Below are 24,587 nucleotides of genomic sequence, written 5' to 3'. Positions count from 1 at the left end.
TCTGGATTCACTGTTGGTCACCCAAACCAGCTCTAGCAGGCCGGCGAGTGTCTTAAGTACGGCTTGAGCGGGCATGAGGCCCCTTTTTTCACTCCTTATGTTCAATGTGACAGGAATCGGGGTCAAAGGGATATATCACCTTTGTCTCTGTTTTCAATCCCAGAGAGAGGCCGGAAATTATTAAACATCTGTGAACCCAGCGCTTATATTTGTGTTCCCCCATCTCCTCATCCTGGATACTGTTTCATATATTCTCCGGAAAGGTGAAGCCACTGCTCCAGAAGGGAAGGTAGAAGAGATGGCGGGGCGAGCAGCAGCAGGGTTCCACGGTCTATTGGGACCAGCAGATTGTTGACGTTGGAAGCGCGTGGAAACGGCAAAAGTATGTCCGATGATTCTAGGGGCTATTTTTCAGATTACGGGGTGAGTTGTATTGTCACAATGAAGCTATACATCCGTACGGATTTTGTATAGGAGTATCTGGATATGGGGATATCCTGCCCTATATCAGTAAACACAGGCGCAAAACTGCGTCTCATGTATGGACTGTACAGTGCTGCTGTAACTAGCTCATTCTTGATTCTTTTGGTATCAATCGGTAGAGCTCATCGAAGTTGATTGAGGCAGAAGAGAGGGATAGGGGAAGGAGTCCGAGTAGCCGGGTCAGTGTGGTTCTTTCTATGCACGTATGCAATAACTTAATGAAGCTGAGTGGGTGTATGAACCGCACCTTTTTATAAGCGGATACATGCATAAATGTATCACAGGTACTGTGGGTATGTATAGAGAATTAGGCATCAATGACTTGGGCATTATTCCTCGCAGACGAAGAGGATGAATGAATTTGTCTTTCCAGTTTACATTGCATTGTTCACGATCAACTAAAATAATAATAGCGAATATCCGCAATTCCCTGTTTTGTACAAAAAAAAACTATTCACTGGAATATATGCGTTGGCTAGAAAGAATGAGGTATACAGTGGACGAAATGGACATACTCTACCTTACGATATGTCATCTCTAGTCGATCACGATCTTCGGTGGGGTGGAAATGATGAGCATTAATCGGAGGGGAAGTATGTCGACAGGAGCGAGTAGGAGGGGGCCACGGGAATGAATGAGTTTGTGACATGATGATGATGATGATGTGATGATATATGATGATGATCAGTCGTTGGCGGAAATAAGGCGGGGGTTGGGCGATTTTCAAACTGGATCAGCCCGAATACGAAGCGCCTCATTTCAACCTCAGATAGATCTGAAGCAGGCAAGTTACTCCTTTCCGGAGTAATCCATCAATCAGTTTTCAATCCCTTCACTGGGAGGTGCTGAAAGAGATAGCGGGACATTTTCATGATTCTGGGTGAATAGTGTGGAGAGAGGGAAGGAAAAGGGACGATGAGTTGATTTTGCCGGACTGCTTTTTTTGAGAAAGAATTGGTACCTGCTTGATGTATCCTCTTATTTTTGAGCCTGTTTTCTCTCCTTTGTGGATTAGTGAGAGAATCACCAAGGACTAAGGGTTGATATTTTAACCTGTGAGGATATTCTGTGACGTACTAAAAACAGGACTAGAAGTTGACTATGACCATAGCAAGAAAATGGAAGAGATATGGGCATTCATAGAAATGTCGGTAGAAAATTGATAGTATATAACTCAAGTCATTCTCATTCCAATCAGTCTTTGATGCTCCGACGGGATCCTGAGACTTTTCGAGATGTTGGGGCCTTCCCTGGCCCTTGACAAAGGCACAACATACATGGAGTACACTGCATATATAACGGCACATACTCAGTACAGGTCCTATACATGGACATACATATGCATAGTTGCACTGCGTAATATGACGTTATGAAATATCAAATAGAAACCTTGCTCAGCCGGCCCTCATTGCGTGGATTCTGGCTTTTCAGAAGCTGCTTTTATCAGTAAGCAGTTAGTTAACTAGATACTTCATGACTAATGACAAATGAATTTACACTTAACTACTTACTTTCTACCAAAAGATCTAACTAATCAATCTCCAAGTGAATGAATGGGTTGGCTGTTTCGCATTGTTGACAAGGTTCCATGCCTTGATGCCCAGTCATGCCAGTTGATCCACAGAAAAATTCTTTTTAAACGGTTACTTTAAACAAGGATAGTAACATAAAATTACAATGCCGAGAGTGGGCAGCTGCTTTTGACAGCGGCGCACAACTTTATAGCTCCAAGCGTATTCTGCCATTCTTTGCATTTTCCGTAAACGTTTCTGAAAGAGGTCCGGGTCCGTCGTTGAGCTTTTGAATGTTGCCCTTCAGGGTCTTCAAAAAACAAGGAAGTTTCCGCAGTATTACAGGCTTAAAGTTATTCTGATACACACAAGGGTGGTGTATTACCATGCGCGCCTTGGGAGCTCTGTATGATTATGGTCCTTAGAGACAAGTGAATATATATCATGAATGAAAACGTCATGATGGTCCATCACATGGTAATGGTTCTGGAAGGGTGGGTTGAGTAGTTGCTTTCTCTGCTTTATGGATCTTTGCTGGGAAGATAGGCGTCCTTTTCTGGAAAATATAGTAGTTCCAATCACAAGCCTCATTGATAGGGCGTATCATACTGTTGCTTGCATAATTATACTTATATCTGCAGATAAAATGATCAGCAAAATGGGATATATGAATGTGGGCGGGGTTCGAGAGTAATATAGATCTACTTGTCAAGCGCGAATCTTCGAAGCTGCCAGCCCAAATTGCCTTTTAGATTAAAGATATGAAGGGGTTCAAGGGGTCTCGCAGTGGCCGAGCAAATAACTCAACATGGAAATTGCAAGTAGCTAGCACCTGGGTGTATATTTGTTGCAGATAATTATCACCGCCCGGCTGTCTGCAGCAACTAGCAGATGTTTGCAAACATACTAGCTCGCCCCAGCGGTCCCAGTGGATAACCATTGGCCCAACACCCCAAGATTGGCTTGCCTTAAAATGATCGGCGGCGCTTGGTGCTGCGGGAAAGTGGAATTTTTCTCGATTTAGGCTTTCCTTCTCCAAACCGGTCAAGCCCTGCTGCCGGGGTTATGGTACAGTTAGTTCCATGGGTATCTGTGGATACGTGAGCTAGGTACCAACCAACCTTGCCAACCCTTTTTTTTCTTTTTTTTTTTTTTTCTGTAAAAATCCCTTTGATTTAACCAGATATGGCTCTTCGACGCTCGTGGTGAATTGTGGACTGGGCAGGAGTGGAGACGGATATGCCTTGCGAGCCTGGGTAAGTCTCTGGTCCCCAGTTTCCAAGCAAACGCCCGCTAGCTCTGCCAGATCTGAACCCATTGCCTATTGGATTTCGTGGGAAAAGGAATTTAACGAACAACGCTAACTGGGCAGAGGTTTGTGTCTCTTGGCCTTTTTTTTTTTTTTAAGCTCACCCTCTTTAACTGCTTTTTTTTCTCTTTTTTATTCCTTTAGGAACCCGCATGGTACTTTGTATTCTAGCTGGAATCGCATAGAACAAGGAGGCACACATGTATGCATGCATGCATGTGTATGTATGTATGTATGTTTGTATGTTTGTATGTATGTATGTATGTATGTATGTATGTATGTATGTATGTATGTATGTATGTATGTATGTATGTATGTATGTATGTATGTATGTATGTATGTATGTATGTATGTATGTATGTATGTATGTATGTATGTATGTATGTATGTATGTATGTATGTATGTATGTATGTATGTATGTATGTATGTATGTATGTATGTATGTATGTATGTATGTATGTATGTATGTATGTATGTATGTATGTATGTATGTATGTATGTATGTATGTGTGTATGTATGTATGAATGTCTGTATGTCTGTTATATGTGCTGTGCCGGTTCAACGTTGGACAATTCCAGGCAGCAGATTTGAGGATGGCAGAGATTTTTTGATTCTTGCGATTTGGGCTGACAGGCTCATCCTTCTATTTTTGCCAGGTTTTTTTGTTCCTTTTTCTTCCTTTTCTTTCCCTAGTGATGTCTAGTCCTTTTCTACAGAAATGAATCTTTGTCAGGACATAGTGGAAGTAGAGGGAGGGGCCATGGCCCATAACTCATCATCACAGTGACAGTGTGCTAACGTGCTCTATTTGCTGAAGCTTTTGGTTAGCAGATGCTATGGATAAGGACAAGGCTCTAATGGATCAGTTTTTGACTATACAAATGTAGTGCATTTCTATCCTTATTTCGTTTCCATTTGTGCAAAATTGGGTGTATTTAGCGGGATTTTAGCCAGGTTCATAGTTGGGCGGATTACTTCTCAGGGCTTGACTTTATGTTAGCCCGGGTCTTCGTGTCTGGGCGACCCAGCAGTCTAATAATTATGGAGAAAACGCGATATATATTTTTGAGCTGTTGAAAGAAGCAGCTTAAAAAAAAAAAAAAAAAGTGGGCTGATAGAATTAATCGATCATTTCTGAACCAGAAAATAATCACTGCGACGGCGCAGCAAAAAGCGATAGCTAAATACCTACAACAGAGGTACTCTATTTACCTATGTAATTGCTAGCAGTAGGAGGTACATATCTCAGAGTAGCGCTGGGGTAAAGAGGATTGCCGTGTTGGGAAGGAAGGCTGTAGTCGTTGACGACTCCCTTCCAACTGCCAACATCCAACATCCAACGTCAACGTCAACGTCAACCTTCAAACATCAGACATCAGACCAACTTTCATTCAACCTCATCGTCCATCTCTTTCCAACCTTCAACCTCCAACCTCCTTACCCCTTATCCCCGTACGATTGTTTATTCATGATACTCGTCTAGCTCTTTATCTCTGCCCATCATCCTTGGGTCTGGAGTGCAATCAGGAACAAGGGAATGCCGCTCTGTCTGTTCGCTGTGTGAGTCTTTGTACGCCCTCGTCTTATTATAAACTGTACCACGCTTCTTCCATTTCCCTCCAACCCGTCTGTCTGTCTGTCTGCCCCTCTGCCTAGTTCCCTGATCTTCGTCATCCCAACTAGCCTCAGCACCGCAATTATAAATTCAGCCAAATATAGAGCCAAACGCACAACAGACAGGGAGAGGGAGGGAGAGCATTTTAAACTGAGGACAGAAGACGCTGATAAATCTGAATCCAGCATCTTTTTTCTCTCTTTCACTGATATCTGCTTGTAACTTACCAACTAACTAATCTGTCTCCGTTGCTCCAGCGCGCTGATTTCCTTGCACAAGGTTCTGCAGTGCGATCATGCTTCCGTTTGTGTGACATCTTGATGCGTTTTCCGCTTCTCTTTGTCTCCTTTGCGATATAGCTTTTCCTCCTGCCTGTCTGTGTCTCGCTGCGTCTCTAAACTTACACACACACATACACACACACACACACACACACACACACTCACACACTCACTCACTCACTCTCTCTCTCTCTCTCTCTCTCTCTCTCTCTCTCTTATACTCACACTCTCACCTCCCCTCCATCTGATTCCCAATTCTGCCTCCTCCATCTTGATCGCTCGCGCTGCTCACTCTTCACTCTCTAAATCGCTGTGTATTATCCACTAGTCTGTGGCCGTCTCCTCACCTCTCACTATCCATCACGGTTCACGGTTCACATACCCCACTAGTATTGCGCGACATTCGCTGCTTTCTCTTTCTCAACCCGTGCCGCTCTTGTCCCTCGCCATTACACAGAGCGCCATTTGACTAGGAGGACATTCTCATCCATCCTCTCTCCTTGCCCCTGCGGCCCTCCTCGTTCGACACATTCGGCTATATCCTATTTTGTCAATAAGCAAAAGATATCCAATGAGCTATTGAGTAGCATCTCAACGCTAATCGCGCTTCCCCCCAGGGCAGGTGAGCTGTGAGTGAGTTGACCTCACTCTTGTCCGGGCGATCTCGTGGTCCTTACCTCCGTCGCCCTTCCCCGGCTACCCGCCGCAACTGCGCTGGCAAACGAAGACGGCGTTTCTTTCTTTCTTGTGTGCCCAATTCCAATACTTACCTTCTACTCTCCATTTCTGTGGACAAGCCCCGTGCCTTTTCTTTAATCCCTGCTACAACAAATATCCTTTTTCGCGGGCTTTTCTCCCCCCTCCCTTCTTGATACTTTTTTATTTATTTATTAATCTTCTTTCTTACATTCCCACCCACCCCTCCTTCCACCTAGGCTCCTGTCTCTATCTCCATTCCAACGCTGTATATTGTGTACATGACTTGTCTCGCTCGGCTTTAAACTGATAAAGAGTTTTCGAGTTCTTTTTCTACCTTCCGGTGGTAAGTTTAGTTATTCATTCACTTGTCCCTTTTTTGTTAAGCATTCACTCCAGCTCCTTCACATTCGGCTATGCTAACCGAGAGTGATAGTCATATATTACTTAACATTTCTCTTGATTTCGATTTATGTGCATGATATCCTGCAAATACATCTTCTCTGTGACCTTTTTCCTTTGCTTTCTATTTTCTTTTTAAATTTTTATTTTATTTTATTTTATTTTTTTTTTAAAAAATAAACCTCTGCACATTGTCCATTGTGTACCAAAAGAGCTTTTCCTCGAAGCTGCAAATACCCACGAGATACCCCAAAGATACCCTCACGATACCCCTTCGGCATATATTCGATTAGCAATAAATTTCACAAGATCACTCTTCTCTATCTGATCAAATTTTTTTTCTCAACATGACTTCAGGTTTATCAGACAGTACTGTGGTGCATAGAGTAAGTTTTAACATTTGTTTTCCTATTCCACGTTTCATCACAGCTGTTAACCATCGAGCTTGACCTCTAACAATATATCCAACGTTGCAGTCCCATGGCCAGAATTCTATTATCAGTTCTTTGTCCACCATGAACGGTTCTGATCGTTCTCACATACCTCAAAGCTCAGGCATTTGCAAAACTTTCGGGACGCCAAAGACGAGCTGGAACAGGAATATCTGGGGAAACAACACACTGGGAGGTGGGTTTGGCGATGGGTCAGTCGATAGTGGTAGAGTACAAGGTATGGTCTATCCCCGTCAACCTTTAATTTATATATTCTTGATGAATAACAGCTCTCTAATAATATATTTGGTCCGCTAGGCCACAAGAATCGTGGGTCTATCGCTGAGGTTCCAATTGAAGGGAAAACTGGATCTGGGTCTCTGTTATCGACTTCAGAGTCTGATGTTTGGGCGGAACCTCCCAGCTTGCCCTGGGAGTCAGTGTCCACCTTAAGGGGTACCCTGGCGAATCATGCAGGTCAAGTTCTTCCTAATGATCGAAGTACTCTGCTGACCATGAACGACATTTCTGGAGGCACTTCCTCTCCATACTTTCCCGCCTCTTGCTCCTCAGCCCTGGGCCAGCAGTCCCACACTTCAAGCAATAAGTCATTCATGGTGCAGCCCGACATACTTCACTCATCCGCAACCCAAGACTCTCCTGGTATGGTAGGTTTTTATGGCTATAGACCTGAAGAAGCTATTCGCCGTCACATCAACGGCCCTCCCTTTCATAACAATATAGGCTCACGCCTACAGATCAAATCGGGGCTCCCCTTAGGCGACATGGAAACCCCATTATCCGAGAATGGCATCAATCCTCTGAGCTCCCAATCGTTCTCCCCAAATGGAGTCGATCAGATTTTAAGGACAAGAGAGCAAACACCCTATGGACACGTCTCCCACAACTCTGTTTCTATAATGTCACAGCGACCTGCGCACTCAGCTCATCCATCTTTCCACTCCGATTCTCATGGAAGCGACCCTAGATATCGTGGTCCCCAAAACTATCTTACTTCTGGTATTGGTAAGTTTCATTTGCAGAGTGGTTATAATTATAATCACCAAACTGCACCCCACAGGCCACCCTACCATTCACACGTCTCGTACGAACCGTCGTCAAGTCGACTTAAGCCTTACTTGGCAGATGATGGAACTGGTTCTTTCCCGGCTGATGATGCGTTTGATTTCCAAGCCAATCATCCATTTGGTGCACCCCGTTTGAATGATAGAGGCCCCGCTTCACCCTCTGTCAGTGACTATACTCGCAGCGCGCATAGCTTTTATTCGGCTGGAGGGACTCCATCAACTAATTCTCAGTTCCGGACCTCTTCTGGGAGTCGTCTGATAGGGCAATTGCCAAATGGGCAAGCAGAGCTTTTAGAGCGAAAGGTCCGGAGCTTCAAGGAAGAACAAGAATTCTTGCAGTCTACGGCGAACCTGCTTCAAGCACGCTTCTCCCTTGCTCAAGACTATGGATACTCGGGATATCAAGGAGTCCCTAGAGTGAACCTTCGTTCCAACTATTATCCAGTTGCCTCGTTTAATGGACTTGGGCCTGCGTCCATTTTATCTAGGGTCCCTCATCGTGATCAGGATCCATTTCAAGTTGTCCGCAGTCCTCTTCTCGAGGAGTTCAGAACGAACAACAAAAATAACAAACGATACGAACTGAAGGTGGGTGTATGTTGTTTTAAACTGATACTTGACTTCCTCGACTTTTTAATGGCTAACATATTCATCTTAGGATATTTATAACCATATTGTTGAGTTCAGCGGTGACCAACACGGGTCACGGTTTATTCAACACATGTTGGAGTCTGCAAATAGTGATGAAAAGGATCAAGTTTTCCGTGAGATCCAGCTTAATTCGCTTCAACTCATGACAGATGTCTTTGGCAACTATGTCGTGCAGAAACTTTTTGAGCATGGTAACCAGTCGCAGAAGAGGATACTGGCAAACCAAATGAAGGGTCACATCCTTGCACTGTCGACACAGATGTACGGTTGTCGGGTTGTTCAAAAGGTATGAACAACAGCCCTCTATCCCTTGCCTATTTAGATTTTGGTATGCTAATAAGATTGCGTAGGCTTTGGAACATATCCTAACGGACCAGCAAGCGTCAATGGTGAAAGAACTCGAGAACCACGTTTTGAAATGCGTTAAAGATCAAAATGGCAACCATGTCATCCAGAAAGCAGTGGAAAGGGTCCCCACTGTTCATATCCAGTTCATCATCAATGCCTTTAAGGGACAGGTCCACCGGTTGGCAGCCCACCCCTACGGCTGCAGAGTCATCCAACGGATGCTGGAACACTGCAACGAAGGAGACCGTCAAGCCATACTTGCAGAGCTCCATTCTTGTTCTGCCGGCCTTATCCCGGACCAATTTGGCAATTACGTTATTCAGCACATTCTTGAAAATGGCGAGGAACATGACAAGGTGAAAATAATCTCGATTGTTATCTCTCAGCTGCTCGTGTTTTCGAAACACAAGTTTGCCAGCAATGTGGTTGAGAAGAGCATTGAGTTTGGTGCAGAGGACCAGAGAAAGGAAATTCTGCAACTTCTGACAACGCCAAATGATCGGGGGGAGAATCCACTCCTGGGTCTCATGAGGGATCAGTATGGCAACTATGTCATTCGTAAGTTATTCCATTCCATAGTTTAATCCTTCGTCTTCTAATGTATGTATTCCTTCAGAGAAAGTTCTAGGTCAACTTAAGGGTTCGGAACGCGAGAATCTCGTCTCGCAGATAGAGCCGCAGTTGATCCATCTCAAGAAATTCAGTTATGGAAAGCAGATCGTCGCCATCGAGAAGCTTATCTATGATTCACGCGCCAACGGAATTACGTCCGCTGAGACTCCCATAACTCGCCATAAGTCCGAATCTCATCCATCTTTGAGTGAACTAGACATCTCCACGTCCAGCGATGATAACAACCGTGCACCCGCATCCCCCACTGTCGGCAGCACTCAGAGTTCCCGAGGATCCAGTTCTGTTCTAAGCACAAGCACAAGTGTTGTCGAAAGTTCTACGGATCAACAGAAGCAAAGTCTTTTCTCTTCTGCCGCCACTACTCCGATGTCAGAGCGCAATGAAGGACATAGCAGCCTCTGATCTCAATATTTCAGGCTCCAAGTCTTCACGCTAAGCCTGCTACTATTATTCATTACTTTATCCCGCACGTTTACAATTGCCCCCCCCCAAAAAAAAAGAAAAGAAAAAGAAAAAGAAAATTGTCGCCGTTCTAACGCTTTATTTAATTTACTGCACAGTATAAACATCTTCTCCCCACCCCCGGCGTGTCAATTGACCAAGCCGCTGTCACAAATATATGTCCCGTGGTAAAAGGATAACTATAGTCAGCGTGAATGGTTTTATTGCTCCATTCATTTATGATGGCTATCATAATTTATCGTCATGACCCCCATCCATGCATTTATTACTCACTTGATAGAGCTTGATGGTTGCCTTTTTTTTTTTTTTAGAGTTTTATTAGTTCATCTACGACTGCATCCGTATTGTTAATTTCTATTTTAACATTTTTTCAAATTCTTTTTATTGTCTCTCGGGTCTACAATTATTATTATTTTGTCTGGTATACGTGTGTTTCTTTGACTCTCGCGCTGTCAAGCCATGAAACATGGATGGTTTTTTTTTTTTTTTTTTTTTTTTGCTGGGTGTCGTGGTGTTCTTCCTCCAAAAATATTGTGGTTATAATTCCTGTGATTTAATTCTTCTTCCTCCTTTCTTCCTCCTTAATTGTGCCGGCTAAATCTTGCTCTTCTTTGATTGTTATCTCCTCTATTGCTATTACATTATTAAAGTGAACTGAACGGGAACAATATTAGGGCTTTTCCATTTTTTACAGTCTTGCTACTACTGATACTTACGTCCACTCAGCATCTAGCTTGACCTGTTTTTACACCATACATTTAGATTTTATTTTATTCATTACATTACCTAACTCGTCTTTCTTCACGCTTCGTATAAAAAGTTTACTTCCCAATTTCTTGAAATATGGGAAGCGAACTAAAATAATGAACCAAACTGTGAGATAAGAAGTGCAAAGTGGATTTAAGCTCTGTTCCCCTACGACCAGACATGACTTTTTGTTTTCTTAAAAAATGAAAAACTTTAATTTTCAACGTTTTATTTTACTTTTCCTTAAGGCCAGTAAGCGAGACGTTTCAAAGAAAGGAAGATATTTTAAATTTGAAATTTGAAAATATTAAAGAGTGTTTCTTGACCTGGCTATCACTTGTATTTACTTTGCTTTATATTCTTTTCTTTCATCCTTCTCACATCTTCCTGCTGATCGAACAGAAACATTAACTTTTACTTTGTATAATTTTATTAAGGCTTAATTAATTGAAAAGTTAGTCAATTTGTAGAATACGTATAAAATGTTTGACATTTCCTCTCTTCTTATTTCTTCTTGAAACTTTAAGTTTTAAGTGGACTTCTTCGACGGTTCCTGGTTCCTAACCTTGAGACCTGGTTACGAAAGTGGGTTCTGGATTTGATGTTGAGAATTGTTTGTAGTGACTTGAAGTATTGAGTGGAGCTATGACACGGTTTGATGTTTGTCAAAGACATTAAGAAGTTAATATGATAGGTTCAATTTTTGTTTCCATCAATTTCTGTTTTCTTCTCTTGCAGCGGATATAGGCCATATCCATGTATATTTTGTTAAAAGTTTTCTTTTTCCAGACGAGGAAGGCGCGTTTATTTTATTATCGGTATCTTGTATGTCTGAAATCTGTTCAATTAGCCAACTTTATTGAAATGAATTCGTCTATTAAAGGTCTTTGGAGATATCTAGTTGTTAGCATCATGTGAAGAATCTCTTATAGATTCGCAGGAAGAATGAGACGCCCTCTCCTACAAAAATAGGAGGCTCAATTCCAGGACCCTCTACCAATGCCCCCGTTAAATGTGATGCCATAGACTATTTTCTATCTATTCCACCGCTCAGTGGCTTCCAAGATGGAAATATTCACATTGAAACCTCCGATCAACGCGTCGCTGTCTGTGGTTAATTTTACAGGCGGGGCGTCTAGGCATGCAGTCAACCTTTCCTCTAAACCCAGATCACTTCAAGAACAGCTCGAGATCAAATTCAGTACCGTATCCCCGAACCCAATTCTGACTTCTCAGTTCGAAGCTTTGGATTCTGAGTTGACCGCGATCCCGCCCCCTTTCGGGTTGGGAAGAAAATTTGCTTCAGAGGGTGAAGTATGGATGACTTTGAAAAGATGAAGAATTGCCCGCATACCAGAAATTCCAATCAGGCATGTGCATGACTCCTGGACAGGTAGCATATAGAGACTTGAAAGCGGATCAGGTATGATGTGATGATGGTATTGTATTTGACTAGGAGTTAGTTTTGTGGTTGGGGTTGAAATAAGGTTTGTGGGTCACTCCGGAGTAAAAATTAGCCTCCCTTTCACGGATCCGAGGGCCAAAATTGATGGGTTGAACATCGGCCTCCCGTCATTTCAACCCTGGAGTGAGATCCTTCTGTTCGCACATTCCTATGTATATTCATAGCTTCAGTAGAGAATCGTAAAAGATTCCCTGACTCTCTTTCTACGGGTGTCTCTCAACTAGTGGATTCGTTTTTAGCATTACTTCCACTTCAGAACAGGATCTTAGTATTTTTTTTTTTTTGAATGATTCCTTGATTGAATATCGGGCTATGATAGTAGTTAGAAGTTATAATATTCAGCAATAAATACGTAACTTTTTTTTTCCGTATTTTTGAGACGGAGATGGGGTATGGACACATTAACATATGGAATAGAAGAAAAAAAACAGAATCTCCGCTCCGTAACATCGGGAAAATATACGCTCGTGTGGGAGTATAAAAGCGAAAGTATATAGTAAACGCTGAACAAATTCATAATAAAAAATGCGACGTTGTCATAACATGCCATACTTTCCCGTTCCCATTTTTTGCGCTCCTAATCGACAGTGTCCTTTTCTAATTTTTAATTATTTAATTATTTTGGAAAGGTCATTAACGTTTAAAATTTGGCGTTTTGATGTCCTGTGTCATTCCACCATGTGATTCAGGTCAAAAACTCGAAACTTGTAAATATGTTTAGCGCAGAGGGGATATTGGTGGACGTGCTGGTTTCGTAATCATCGACTCCATTTTGTAAAGTCCAGGCTGGCGAATACGCTGGTTTCCGGTTGCGGCGCCCATTCCGAGCTTGGAGAGGAGTTTGACTTTCCAGATGGATGGATAGGCAGTTCCTCGGGTTGGGTGACAGTTTTCGTATTCCGCCGGTATGGGGAATATGTTCCTCCTTCACTGGGGCCGTCAGTGGTACCCTCCACCCCTCCTTGTGCTGATATTGATGCCGATGCAGTGGCACGATCTCGTAGCCTCCGAATCTCACGGAGACGGTTGTGCCAGGATGACAGGTGTTCACCTGAATCACGGCTTGAGACTAACGAGTAGAATGAAGCGTTTAGTGCGATAATACGGACGAAGGAAGCAAGATTTTTGCAGGAGATAACTTTTGGTACAGCGGACGCGGATAAGTCTGGGAAATCCGATTTAGTCATTACCTTGACGACATAGAAATATCGGCTAAAGTCGAGGATATCGGTTGGTTTCTGTTCGGAATTAAGGTTGTGGAAGGGACTGATCCTGCAAACGGGGGTGATCACGATATTGACGAAATTGAACTGAGACGGGATGGTGTCGAAGTTGAAAGCAAGGTTGGAGCGGTTGAAAATGATGTTCACGAAACTGTTCCCGATATGTCGCTTCTTATTAACGCACTGAGGATCGGTCTCGAGGTTCGTGGGCATCATTGTGGCAACGTGGTAGATGATTTCTGTCACTCGATCGCGCCATGCATATGTATATTCGCCGTCATGGTCGCTGTGCAATCCCTGAGTATTGAATTTGGCATCCTTGATTGAAACTTTTGTTCCAAGACCGCAGAGGAAATAGTCGTAATCTGGACTCCCTGACACGTTTGCTAGGATTTCAGCCTCCTGAGTTTGACCTTCTCCGATATAGATGACCCCAATTTTATGGCCATCGACAATGTCATTCCTGTCAAATGTGCGGATTGCCCGCCGGGTGAAATCGTCATCCGGTAGAGGTATAGGCTGCATGCTTATCGGCATGGGCATGGCCGTAGTTGTCATTTGAAGAAGAACATGACTTGGCAATATTGCCGTTCGTGAGGAAGGACCGTCGCTAAGTGAATGTGAACCGGGGTACACAGGTATTTGGTGTGGCAGAACTGGCGCTGTTCGCTGTTGATAGATAGCATACGTCGTTCCAGATGCTTGCCTCTTCGTAACTTGACTTAATCCACTAGCGCCCGCAGTTTCAATGGTAACGATGCTCATTCCAACAACCCAAGACTTCTTGCTAACAGGCCCATCTGACTCGGAGGTTGGAAACTTTTCAAAGGGAATAGTATCCCCCAAGTCCGAGAACGTCACTCTCTGCATGAAATCGATAAAGACTTGGCTTTGCTCATCGACCACATGATTTCCCTGATCGTCAGTGAAGATGAGACGTTTGGAGATCCAATTCACGTGGTTTGCTCTATCTTGGAGCTTAAGGGAAAGAAACCAGAAAACCATAACATGGTATGTTAGAATGTAGACATATCTTGAGAGGTCGTCAGCACTTGTCGAGTCCGAGGGCTCCGTCGACTGCATTGATGGCAGCTCTTTGATTCCTCCGCTTAACCGCGCAGGTAACGAACTAGACCGAAAGCTCAAAGGATTACCTGACTTATACCTCTCCCTCGACGTTTGTATATATCGAACACAAATCCCGAATAGGGGCCGTATTTCCTGATCTCGCAAGTTGACGTAAACATCTGGTAATCGAGCGAGGAGGGCCAGAAACTCAAGGATATGAGCAGCGATATTAGATCGAGTGATTATTTTTGACATTTTATCAACGATTACGTTCAGAGCCTTAGTCACTGAAAGGGGTATCTCATGGCAGCAGACAGACAAAGCATGTATACAGCCGCGCGAGGTGCCTTCCCAAGAACCGATGCCCTGAATAAAAGTGCGCACAATTTCGTCCTGTTCGCTTTTTGCGAAGTGTTGATGGAAACTGATTAGCATGGTAAGAGAGTCGAGAATACAAAGAGCAATATCTGCTTTTCTCACGCCAGTCCACCCAAGAGGCTCTAGAAAACTTTCATTCTTTATTTGTTCACAGAGGACACTGCGGAGAAGCTTAATCTGAGGGACTGCACTCTGGAAAAGATCTCTATTTATCAACTGTGGCCCTAGATGAGCGAGGACATAGCTGTAAACATCCCAATCTTTCTCCTGTTGAAAAAGTGAAATGACCGTTTCCAACCACAGATTTATCCTGAGAGGGATTTTCCTCGCTTCATCTGGTTGCTCAGTGGCCACGTCATTCAAATAGGCAACTGTATGAATGCTGGCAAACGGTGGAGGGTCTTCAGGCAGACCCTTTGGTTCGGCATGAGTCCAAACAGGTGGAGTCCATTTTAGAGTGCGGAATTGGGCATTTGATCGACCGCTAGATGTGGGAAGGGGCACAGATGCTTGTTCTTTCAAAGATGACCTACCACCTTGGGCCTGTGACGCGCTTTCCTCAGTCTTTGATGTGCGTTCTGAGGAAGATTCTTCGTTTATGCTTGCTCTTGAAGTAAGATCAACTGTCCGGCATAATACACTGATCAGGAATTCATTCTCTGTGGAAGAAATGACATAGATGGATCCGGTGGAGTCACAACGGAGGCGGAAAAGTAATTTGAGGGCGGTCAAGCGTGAGTCGATTGGCCTACTTCGTGATTGAGCGATTTCAATAAGCTTCTCGTATATAATTGAGGCATTCACTGGGGCGTCCTTCAATGACCTCAGAAACATTTTAACCAAGCCAATTGTCACGACATTTGCCAATGACGGTTCCGACACATCAGCAGATGAAAGAGACCTTGATAAGGGGGCGGTTGTTGATGACCTTTGTTCGTTATCACCGTCCTTGGCCATAGGGGAGCCAAATGTTTCAACCAAAAGCCTAAAAGTATCCTCGTTGCAGTGTTCAGATGCTTCCACCAAAAATGACACTAGTGCATCAAGGAAATAATATGAGCGTTCCTCAGTAAACCTAACAAGCAATGATGAAATGAAGTCTTCTTTGTTAAACAATCGGGCAGCATTGTCTGACCTATAGGCATCTTCAAATGTGCTCAGTGCTTGCAGGCGGACTTCTAGGTTCTTATCTTGAGGGAGGATAAAGTTGTTAACAAGTTCCCGGGAGAAATGTGCCCATTCGGGGTGTTTCGGGTAGCAAAGCCTTTCCGCTTTGCAAAATTCGAAATAAAGTTGAGCTTGTGCTGGACTTAGTTGACTATGCGCTGCGGCAAATAGACTACTTGATTGTAGCCGTTGTTCCCCATTCATATTCGGCCAAATGGATTGTATAGCGGTAAGGATACGATTGATATTTGCCGCTAGATTTGATTGCAAGTCGTCCATCACACCGGACCCTGAGGGGCAAGCTTGTCGCGCTTTCGGATCCGGACTTAGGGGGGAAACGTCCGCATCCAGAACCCGCTGGGAACAAGTGAGAATCAGGCGAGTTAAATCTGACCAGGTATGTTGCAATGTCGTCGAGGAATATTCTCCTTGTAGCAAACTTAAGCACACATCCAAAATATCGGTGTTGACACGGCCGTCATTTCTTTTAGCCGCACTTAGAAGGGAGCCAATCAGCTCATCAAAAGATATAGTTGGCATTCCATCCTGGCCATAGGCAGCCAACAAATCCCTAAAAATATTAACAGCGCCACGAGTAACATTGAGATTTCGATCTTGACGTTCCGTTGTTTCTAGAAGGAAGGCATGTAGCAAAGACACCATTTCAGACTGTTTTCGTGATTTTGCCAAGTTACGAACTGCTCGTGAAGTAGGACCAGCTAGAGACTTCACAGAAGCATGGATGCTGCATAATACCTCCAACAAGCCATTAAAACTTGCGTCAGGAACGTCCGACGTGAAAATAACCGCATCAAAAACAGAGAGGGAATTTTTAATGTCATTGGCCACAGTTGTTTGCTTGCAAATGGCAAAAACTTGGTCCAAAAGCAGCTCAAGTTCATTGGGATTTGGAGGGTAACGCTGCAAGGTAATTACGTCGATGACCAACTGAAAAAGGTCTCCCAAAACTGTGTCATCTACTCCGTTACCGTTCTGACGTGGTGCCTTGGATTTCTTCAATTTCGAACGCATCGAAGCGACTGTGGCATAGAGAGGAACTATCCAAGAGGCAATGGTTGGCAAAACAGGTTTGTCCGTAAAATCTAACTTCCTTCCATGGTCCGACAATGAGATCAATGCATTCACTTGGGAGGGAATCACGTCTGGCGGGAAGGACTGCGAAATACAATGGAACAAAATTTGACGGGTGGGTAAAGAGAGGTCTTGCCGGCGACATATTGCCTCCAGAAGGTTGGAACCGGCTTTTCGGGCATCAGCTGAGCTTGAGCAGTCGATGAGATAGCTGCCTGACTCCCAAAGCGACAATGCTTGCTCCGCATTGTAGTAGTGTAAGGAACGAGCTGCAGTTTCTGCTATTTCCAGTGCGGCGGCAAGTGGTTGTTCATGGCTAATCCCCCTTTGTAAAGTCTCAAAATCGGGAAGCTCTTGGGAGTCTGGGATGGTTGAGGAAGCGTTTCCCCGATGCAATGACTCGAAACCAAAGGTGACTCTACTACCCCTTCGGCCATCCATCTGTTGTGGAAATGGTTCGCCAATGCTATTCCCATGCGGCACGGGCGATTGTGACTTTGGGCGTCCGCTTGCTAGCGTCTTTAAGACATCTGCGAAAGTTGAGGAAGTTGATTTATTTTGGGGGGGGGAGGAAGCATCCCCAGAAGACATACGTCCAGTTGGACGGGCGGATCAGTGGGTTGACGTGTGACGGAACACAACAGTGAGCTGAAATGGACTAATAACGCACAGAGTTAGTTCACTTAAGGCCTGATAAAACCTCGTGTCAACATTAAAGTAGGGAACCCTAAAGCGGGAGTGGGGAGCCAAGACATGCCATCACATCGGAGATAGATCTGGGGGTAGGGTTTGGATCAACATAGAGCGGGCGCAGAAAACTTTCCATACAAAAATTAACAACTACGAATGAAGGGAAGTAAACTCTCGAGCCAGTTGTGTGTCTCTGAGATAGTCAGTTATCTTTGATCGGAATGGTCAAGGCCAAAAAGGTCAAAATAGAGTTGGGGGTCACCTTGGAGGAAACACGGAGGGTCAACAGGCTAACAGGAAACGTAACGGAACGAGGGTTGGCAGGTTGCCTCAAGGTCGTCCAGCACAATATCCACAGTAGCTATGGCCGGGAAATACAGAGGAGAAGGTGTTGAGCGCGTATGAGGGCGGAATGGAGGGCGGAATGGAGGGCAGGACGACGACGAGGAGGAGGTGGAGGTGGAGGAGGAGGAAGTGGAGGAGAAGAAGAAAGGAGAGGAGCAGAGCAGAGGAGCCGAGGGGAGAAAATGATGCTCGGGGCAGGAGTAAATCCGGGGAAAGCCCAAGCGGGATCAGCTTGGAAAATATTTGGCGCCAAGGCCGCAGCAGGGGTGACCCAGTAATTTCCTGATTGGGATGCGGAGTATTTTTGTTGCGAGGAAGCCGATGATCTCATGTCACGTGGAAAATGCAAGTGGCAGATTAGTTGTTATTGCCTAAAGGAGTACTAGGTGCTGCAATTAATGACTCACCGTCTTGGTGACCGCCCGACCGTTCGCTGACATAAACAATGCGACAGTGTGCCAAGCACCACCAAAACAAACTTCCCGAAACGGGCGGTTTGACAAAGCAACATTTTTTGCCTGGGTTGAAATCCATAACCAACCACATCGGACAGTGGCAGACTCCCGCAGTCAGGGAACAGCAAGGAAATAAAAAAACAGGAGGGCAGACACATAGGCCCCGTCCTGCATATATCTTTCCAAGTGGGATACTCCCATAGAGACTGTCTGGGAAGAAGCCCATCTATAGTTACGACATTATTATATTTCTCTCTTATACTTCTTCGTACTACTAGTAACCCCTCCGCCCACTCGCTCTCATCCTCCCGCCTAGAACTATACCCACTCCCGCTGCCATGGCTGACAACCTGGCAGCTCTCTCCCAGCTTCTTGAAGCAAGCTTAGATCCAAGACAGTACAAGCAAGGTAAGGGTCCAATGCGCAGATCCCGTTCTTGCATTCTGATCTAACAACATTCCACCCCTGATAGCTGAAGCTACGCTGCGTCAAGAGGAGACAAAGCCCGGCTTTTCCATCCTTCTCCTTCAAATTACCGCTTCCTCTTCCACTCCATACAACACCCGTCTAGCGAGCGCATTATGCTTTAAGAACTTTATCAAGCGCAATTGGACAGATGAGGATGGGAATTATAAGTTGCCGCTCGACGAGGTAGCCACCATCAAGCGGGAGTTGATAAGCCTGATGATATCCGTCCCCGCGGGAATCCAGACTCAATTGGGCGAGGCTGTAAGCGTAATAGCTGACAGTGACTTTTGGGAAAGATGGGATACCCTTGTTGATGTAGAGATTCTCTTCCGCGCAGAATTATCAAGATGGTCGCGTACTGACATGGTTTGACAGGATCTTGTTTCTAAATTCTCGCCTGACAACACCATTGTGAACATCGGTGTTCTACAGGTGGCACACTCCATTTTCAAAAGATGGCGGCCTCTATTCCGGTCAGACGACTTATACACGGAGATCAACCATGTTCTGCAGAAGTTTGGGAATCCATATCTGTCTCTTCTTGAGGTATATTACCGTTCTGTTTACCATTCTGTTACCCTATACTGTTTCAATTTGGCACAAAACACTAACTCTGATTAAATGAATTCTTGAAGTCCCTTGATACCTTCCTTGAACAGAACAAATCCAAAAAGGAACAACTTACGCAGGGTTTCACTCAACTCAATTTGATGATAAAGTTGCTATACGACCTCTCCTCGCATGATTTACCCCCAATGTTCGAGGATCACCTACAAGCTATCGCAGCCGTTCTTTTAAAGTATCTGATGTACGACAATGCGCTGCTCTATACAGACGACGAATCGGAGTCGGGACAACTAGAATTCGTGAAGGCCGGCATCTTTGAGATTCTGACTCTCTATGTACAGAAGTATATTGATGTCTTTGGAACCCATGTTCAGCAGTTCATTGGGAGTTCCTGGAACCTTCTGACTACAATTGGACAGGACACGAAATACGATATACTCGTCTCCAGGGCTCTACAGTTTCTCACTTCAATTGCGCGGATACCAGAGTATGCTGTCGCATTCCAAGATGAGGGTACCCTGAGTCAAATTACTGAAAAGGTAATCCTTCCCAATATCAGCTTGCGCGAATCGGATATTGAGATGTTTGAAGATGAGCCAATTGAATTCATTCGGAGAGATCTTGAGGGCTCAGATAGCGATACAAGGAGACGAGCTGCAACAGACTTCTTGCGACATCTACTGGAAATATTTGAGCAATCTGTCACAAAAGTCGTCACCCAGTATTCTGACCATTACCTGGCAGAATACAGCAAAAACCCATCAGAACACTGGAAATCAAAGGATACTGCTGTCTATTTATTTTCAGCTATTGCGGCTAAAGGCGTTGCCACTGCGATCCATGGCGTCACCAGCACTAACAGCCTAGTGAATATAACGGATTTCTTCCAAAAACACTTGGCATCCGATCTCGTTATGGAGAGTGGCGTGCATCCAATTCTCAAAGTGGATGCCGTCAAGTATCTTTACGCATTCCGGAGTCTGATAACGAAAGAGCAGTGGCAAGAGGTTTTGCCGCTATTGGTAAAACACCTCGGTGCGTCCGAATACGTTGTGTACACTTACGCGGCTGTAGCGCTGGAGAGGATCCTGTTCCTGACAGACGGCGTGGGGAAACCTGTGATCCCACCCAGCTCCATTACTCCATTGGCTGGAGATCTTCTCGAGCACATCTTCCGATTAATAGAGAAAGACCCGGCCCCGCCAAAGGTCCAAGAAAACGAATTCCTGATGAGATGTGTCATGAGAGTGCTCATCGTTATCAAGGACGCTGTTGTTCCGCTCACTGACAGTGTTTTGCGCCATTTTATCACAATTACCCAGATTATCAGCACGAACCCAAGTAACCCTAGATTTTATTATTACCACTTTGAAGCCCTAGGTGCTCTGATCAGGTTAGTACTGCAGCTCAACAAATTGTTTAATCATATCTAACATTACCACTACAGATTTGCTGCTCCTTCACAGCCAGCGAAGCTTGAGGAGACACTCTATCCACCCTTTGTCGCTGTCCTGCAGAGTGACGTCCAGGGTGAGATTTCCACAGCAGCCTGTAATCAAGAGAAAGGTGTTACTAATACTGGGATTAGAGTTCGCTCCGTATGTATTTCAGCTGCTCGCGGCGTTACTCGAGGCCAATCCATTCGGAACTCTTCCAGAATACTATCAAAACCTAATCGCCCCGATCATTGCGCCCGCCATGTGGGAGTCCAAGGGCAATGTTCCGGCCCTCGTCCGCCTCCTGTCATCTATTATCACCCGTGGAGAACAGTCGATCAGGACAAATAATCAAATAGAACCGATTCTGGGTATATTTCAGAAGCTCGTCTCTTCCAAAGCAAGCGAGAGCTATGGCTTTGATCTTCTAGAGAGTGTCATTGCTACTTTCCCTTCGTATGCCATCTTACCTGCGAACGCCATCCATAATGCATACAAAAATATACTGATTGATTTTCAACTAGGTCCGTGCTGGAACAATACTTCGTCCCCATAATCCGAATCATCCTCACCCGTCTTCAACACTCCAAGACAGAAAACTTCTGTCTCCGATTTGTTCGATTTTACCACTTCATTTCTGCTAATGACGCCAAAGGCTACAGCGCGGATTTCTTCATACAAGTAACAGAAAACGTACAATCTGGGTATCTCTCGCTTCTCCATACCATACATACCTTTCCTTCCCTTTCAACCCTATACTAACAGCCATTCACTAGCGTTTTCACCCCAATCTACCTCAATATAATCCTCCCCGAAACCCAAAAACTCGCCCGCCCTCTCGACCGCAAAACAGCCGTAATCTCCTTCACAAAAACGCTCGCCAACTCCGAAGCATTCGCCACCCGCTACAAGAAGGGATGGGCATTCACCTGTGAAGCCCTACTAACCCTCCTCGGCCAGTCACCCCTCCCTGCAACAAATGGTGACATCATTGCGGAAAACGACGTTGAGGATATGGCGTTTGGCGTCGGTTTTACGCAACTGAACACCATCCGGCCGACGCCCAGGGATCTCCGGCCGGATATTGGATCGCAGTATAATGTCTGGGTTGGGTCGTATTTGAAGGAGACGGATAAGAAGCATGGTGGGAGGATTTCGGCATTTGCAGAGGAGAGGCTTAGTCCTGAGGCGAAGGTCGGGTTGGAGGCGTTGCTTAGTGGGTGAATTTTAAGGTGGTGTGGAGAATTGACTTACGGAGCTGCTTGGATGTATGAATGCATGGGGTAATATTACTATATTGGTCTTGTGCGAACGTATAGTACATTTAGATTTCCATTTTGCTGTCTGAGCCTCGAAAGTACAGAATCTAATGATATGTGATATTGATGAGGCATCTGAAGCGTTCCGTGGTTAAGGGCTGACAAGAACTACTCATTCTTCTCCTGAAAATCATCACGTATAGAGCTCGATTATCGTCGCCAGCAACCACTAATATCATGTATTAAAACAACCAGATATAGTGATTAATAGTCTCCTCACCAGCTGTGGAAAGATAACAAAACATCCGCATAACCACTCATGAGAAACGAGCGTCCATGCCCTATATGGCCACATCACTGAAAATCGTGCTACAAAATTCAAGTGAAATCATGAATCGTTCCGTTGACTTCGATGTCCAAAATGCCGTCGCACCGCACCCCGTAATCTTCCCGGTCTTCCTGAACCCTTCTCTAACCCCATGTGCTCCCTGTCTTTACCAAACAGCTACATAACCCCCGCCCAACGGTTGAACCCGATAAAGGGCTAAACGTAAACTATATATGTCGTTATGTAATAGGGCATGACTAGTATATGATCCCGTTAGGTATGAACGTGCGAAAATAAGCCAAAACCATCAAATTAAAATAAAATTAATAAATAAATAAAACTGAAAATATAACAAACATACCGCACCGCATGCCTCGCAGGTCTTGGTACCGCCATCAAAGATGAGACCGCAACTTGGGCAGGTCGAGTTGTGAGAGTCGACGGGATTCATTGTATTTTGAACGTGTATTTGTATGCGTTTGGTTTGGGAGTTTTAGTTACTTTAATTTCTCTAGGTGAAATTTGGATAGGAAGGTAGAAGTCCAGCACGATATATGGTCTATTGGGAGGGGTTAACGGGGTCTTATATAGATTAGATTAGTGAGGGAGGGGTAACAATGAGGGGCTGCGGAGAGATAACTGAAGAGGTGAAACAGAAGGCCTCCATATGACCAAATGTTTTCTTTTTGTCGATATTTGAAACAAGCTTCTTCTGTATGGTAGAGGTTCATGTGTTTTAATATAGTCAATACGCATTAGGACATCATCACAACTGGAGGGTCGGTAAATCGCTGCCCAGGTGTTTAATAAGGTTGTTACCAAGCGGAGGTGGGACTGTCAGAATGGACGCTAAAATGCGCCCTGAAATGAGTATATTTATGACGTACGATGCCCGAGTTCATTATGGTCTTGCTCAAGTCACTTTCCCTTACTTTTGCTTGTATGTTTTTCGCTCTGGAAGTGTCGCACCTCCAATTCACTTTTCCACCACGTTCAGATAGGCCAGTGACCCGAATTGCTTAATCCCCAGAGAGGATCAGATCCCATAGTACGTGATTCTAGCTCCTGTGTCATGAATTTGTAAACATGAAACAGAAACACGGCAAACTGATGTTCCCATCCTTCCTAATTCCAGGAAGATTTCGACAGGAAAAACTATATATATTCCCAGGAATTTGCACCGAACACGACACGGTTTGAAGCAATTTTCTCCTCTCATCTAAATACACCTGCATTTTGCTATTCCAGCGGCATAGCAGCTCTCCAAGCCGCAATAGCACTCCTGAAACCCGCGCCATGTGTCTGCTGGTGAAGGATAACACGGCAGTCATGAAGTGATCGCTGTCATTTCCCGTCTTTCAGGACTTCAAAAGCTGGATCTTGACTGCCCTGCTGAACCTAGAAAAGGGTATGTGATCCTGCCCCGTTAATCCACTAGACACAGCATACAACATCGAGAAATATGCCACGAACGCCCACGAAAGGGGTGCATATCTCATTGTAGACCAGCATGTCTGCGCCGCCAGGATTGCAAGACCCGTTCCTATGGGTTGCTGATATCGTCATGCATTCTGGGTCAAAATATTTCGGAGGTCACTGAGATCTTCTATGTGGGGTTCTCGCCATTGGGAATGCGGAATGAGTAAAACAGCTTTTTTGTGAGGATCGGGCGACTGTTGGAAATGTCCTGGGGAATCTGAAAGGTTGGCTTGGTGTCTGGAGTCTGCGGACGTTGGAAGTCAGTGGTGTGCGGTGCGAAAGTGAGAACGTTGTGAAATTGGTTTCACGGCTCCATAGAGCTTTGAAGGGAACGGCACTACCACGAACCGCTTCTGAAAGTGAAGAGTTTGTTATACAGGCCGTTGTTGACAAGATACATGATGCTAGTCTCCAGAATGAAACTTGCTCATTGAAAAAAAATGATGAACGGTTTATGGGCCTGTGATTTCTATCATTTTGTGCAGTGACGACTTTGCTTGGAAGTTAC

General features: G+C 44.6%; 6 protein-coding genes across 6 annotated transcripts; 3 read left to right on the top strand and 3 right to left on the bottom strand.

Moving 5' to 3' along the window:
• Positions 1-227: 227 nt before the first annotated feature.
• Positions 228-3,312, bottom strand: PAAG_04623 (hypothetical protein; the record flags this gene model as incomplete). Its single annotated transcript, XM_015845317.1, has 3 exons — positions 228-404; positions 2,902-3,048; positions 3,175-3,312. 3 exons carry the CDS (start codon positions 3,310-3,312, stop codon positions 228-230), a joined length of 462 nt encoding a protein of 153 aa, XP_015699543.1.
• A 1,455-nt stretch (positions 3,313-4,767) lies between these two features.
• PAAG_11900 (hypothetical protein) lies at positions 4,768-5,236 on the bottom strand (the record flags this gene model as incomplete). The annotated part of the gene is made up of 2 exons (XM_015847467.1): positions 4,768-4,984; positions 5,148-5,236. The coding sequence occupies 2 exons, from the start codon at positions 5,234-5,236 to the stop codon at positions 4,768-4,770; spliced, it is 306 nt and encodes a 101-aa protein (XP_015702955.1).
• A 1,410-nt stretch (positions 5,237-6,646) lies between these two features.
• On the top strand, positions 6,647-9,852 carry PAAG_04622 (mRNA binding protein Pumilio 2; the record flags this gene model as incomplete). Its single annotated transcript, XM_002793666.1, has 6 exons — positions 6,647-6,685; positions 6,776-6,968; positions 7,049-8,406; positions 8,477-8,755; positions 8,820-9,375; positions 9,434-9,852. The coding sequence occupies 6 exons, from the start codon at positions 6,647-6,649 to the stop codon at positions 9,850-9,852; spliced, it is 2,844 nt and encodes a 947-aa protein (XP_002793712.1).
• A 3,030-nt stretch (positions 9,853-12,882) lies between these two features.
• On the bottom strand, positions 12,883-17,643 carry PAAG_04621 (hypothetical protein; the record flags this gene model as incomplete). The annotated part of the gene is made up of 1 exon (XM_002793665.2): positions 12,883-17,643. The coding sequence occupies one exon, from the start codon at positions 17,641-17,643 to the stop codon at positions 12,883-12,885; it is 4,761 nt and encodes a 1,586-aa protein (XP_002793711.2).
• Positions 17,644-18,880: 1,237 nt separating this feature from the next.
• PAAG_04620 (importin alpha re-exporter) lies at positions 18,881-22,237 on the top strand (the record flags this gene model as incomplete). The annotated part of the gene is made up of 8 exons (XM_002793664.1): positions 18,881-18,950; positions 19,015-19,325; positions 19,386-19,556; positions 19,646-20,970; positions 21,025-21,107; positions 21,166-21,469; positions 21,538-21,717; positions 21,790-22,237. The coding sequence occupies 8 exons, from the start codon at positions 18,881-18,883 to the stop codon at positions 22,235-22,237; spliced, it is 2,892 nt and encodes a 963-aa protein (XP_002793710.1).
• A 1,873-nt stretch (positions 22,238-24,110) lies between these two features.
• On the top strand, positions 24,111-24,545 carry PAAG_04619 (cystathionine gamma-synthase; the record flags this gene model as incomplete). The annotated part of the gene is made up of 2 exons (XM_015845316.1): positions 24,111-24,149; positions 24,252-24,545. The coding sequence occupies 2 exons, from the start codon at positions 24,111-24,113 to the stop codon at positions 24,543-24,545; spliced, it is 333 nt and encodes a 110-aa protein (XP_015699542.1).
• Between the last annotated feature and the right edge of the window lie 42 nt (positions 24,546-24,587).

This window comes from Paracoccidioides lutzii (genome assembly GCF_000150705.2).
Source record: "Paracoccidioides lutzii Pb01 unplaced genomic scaffold supercont2.11, whole genome shotgun sequence".
In the NCBI taxonomy this organism is placed as follows: Eukaryota; Fungi; Ascomycota; class Eurotiomycetes; order Onygenales; family Ajellomycetaceae; genus Paracoccidioides; species Paracoccidioides lutzii.
The sequence above is the reverse complement of the archived record's forward strand: the minus strand, read 5'-3'. Positions and strand labels throughout refer to the sequence as shown.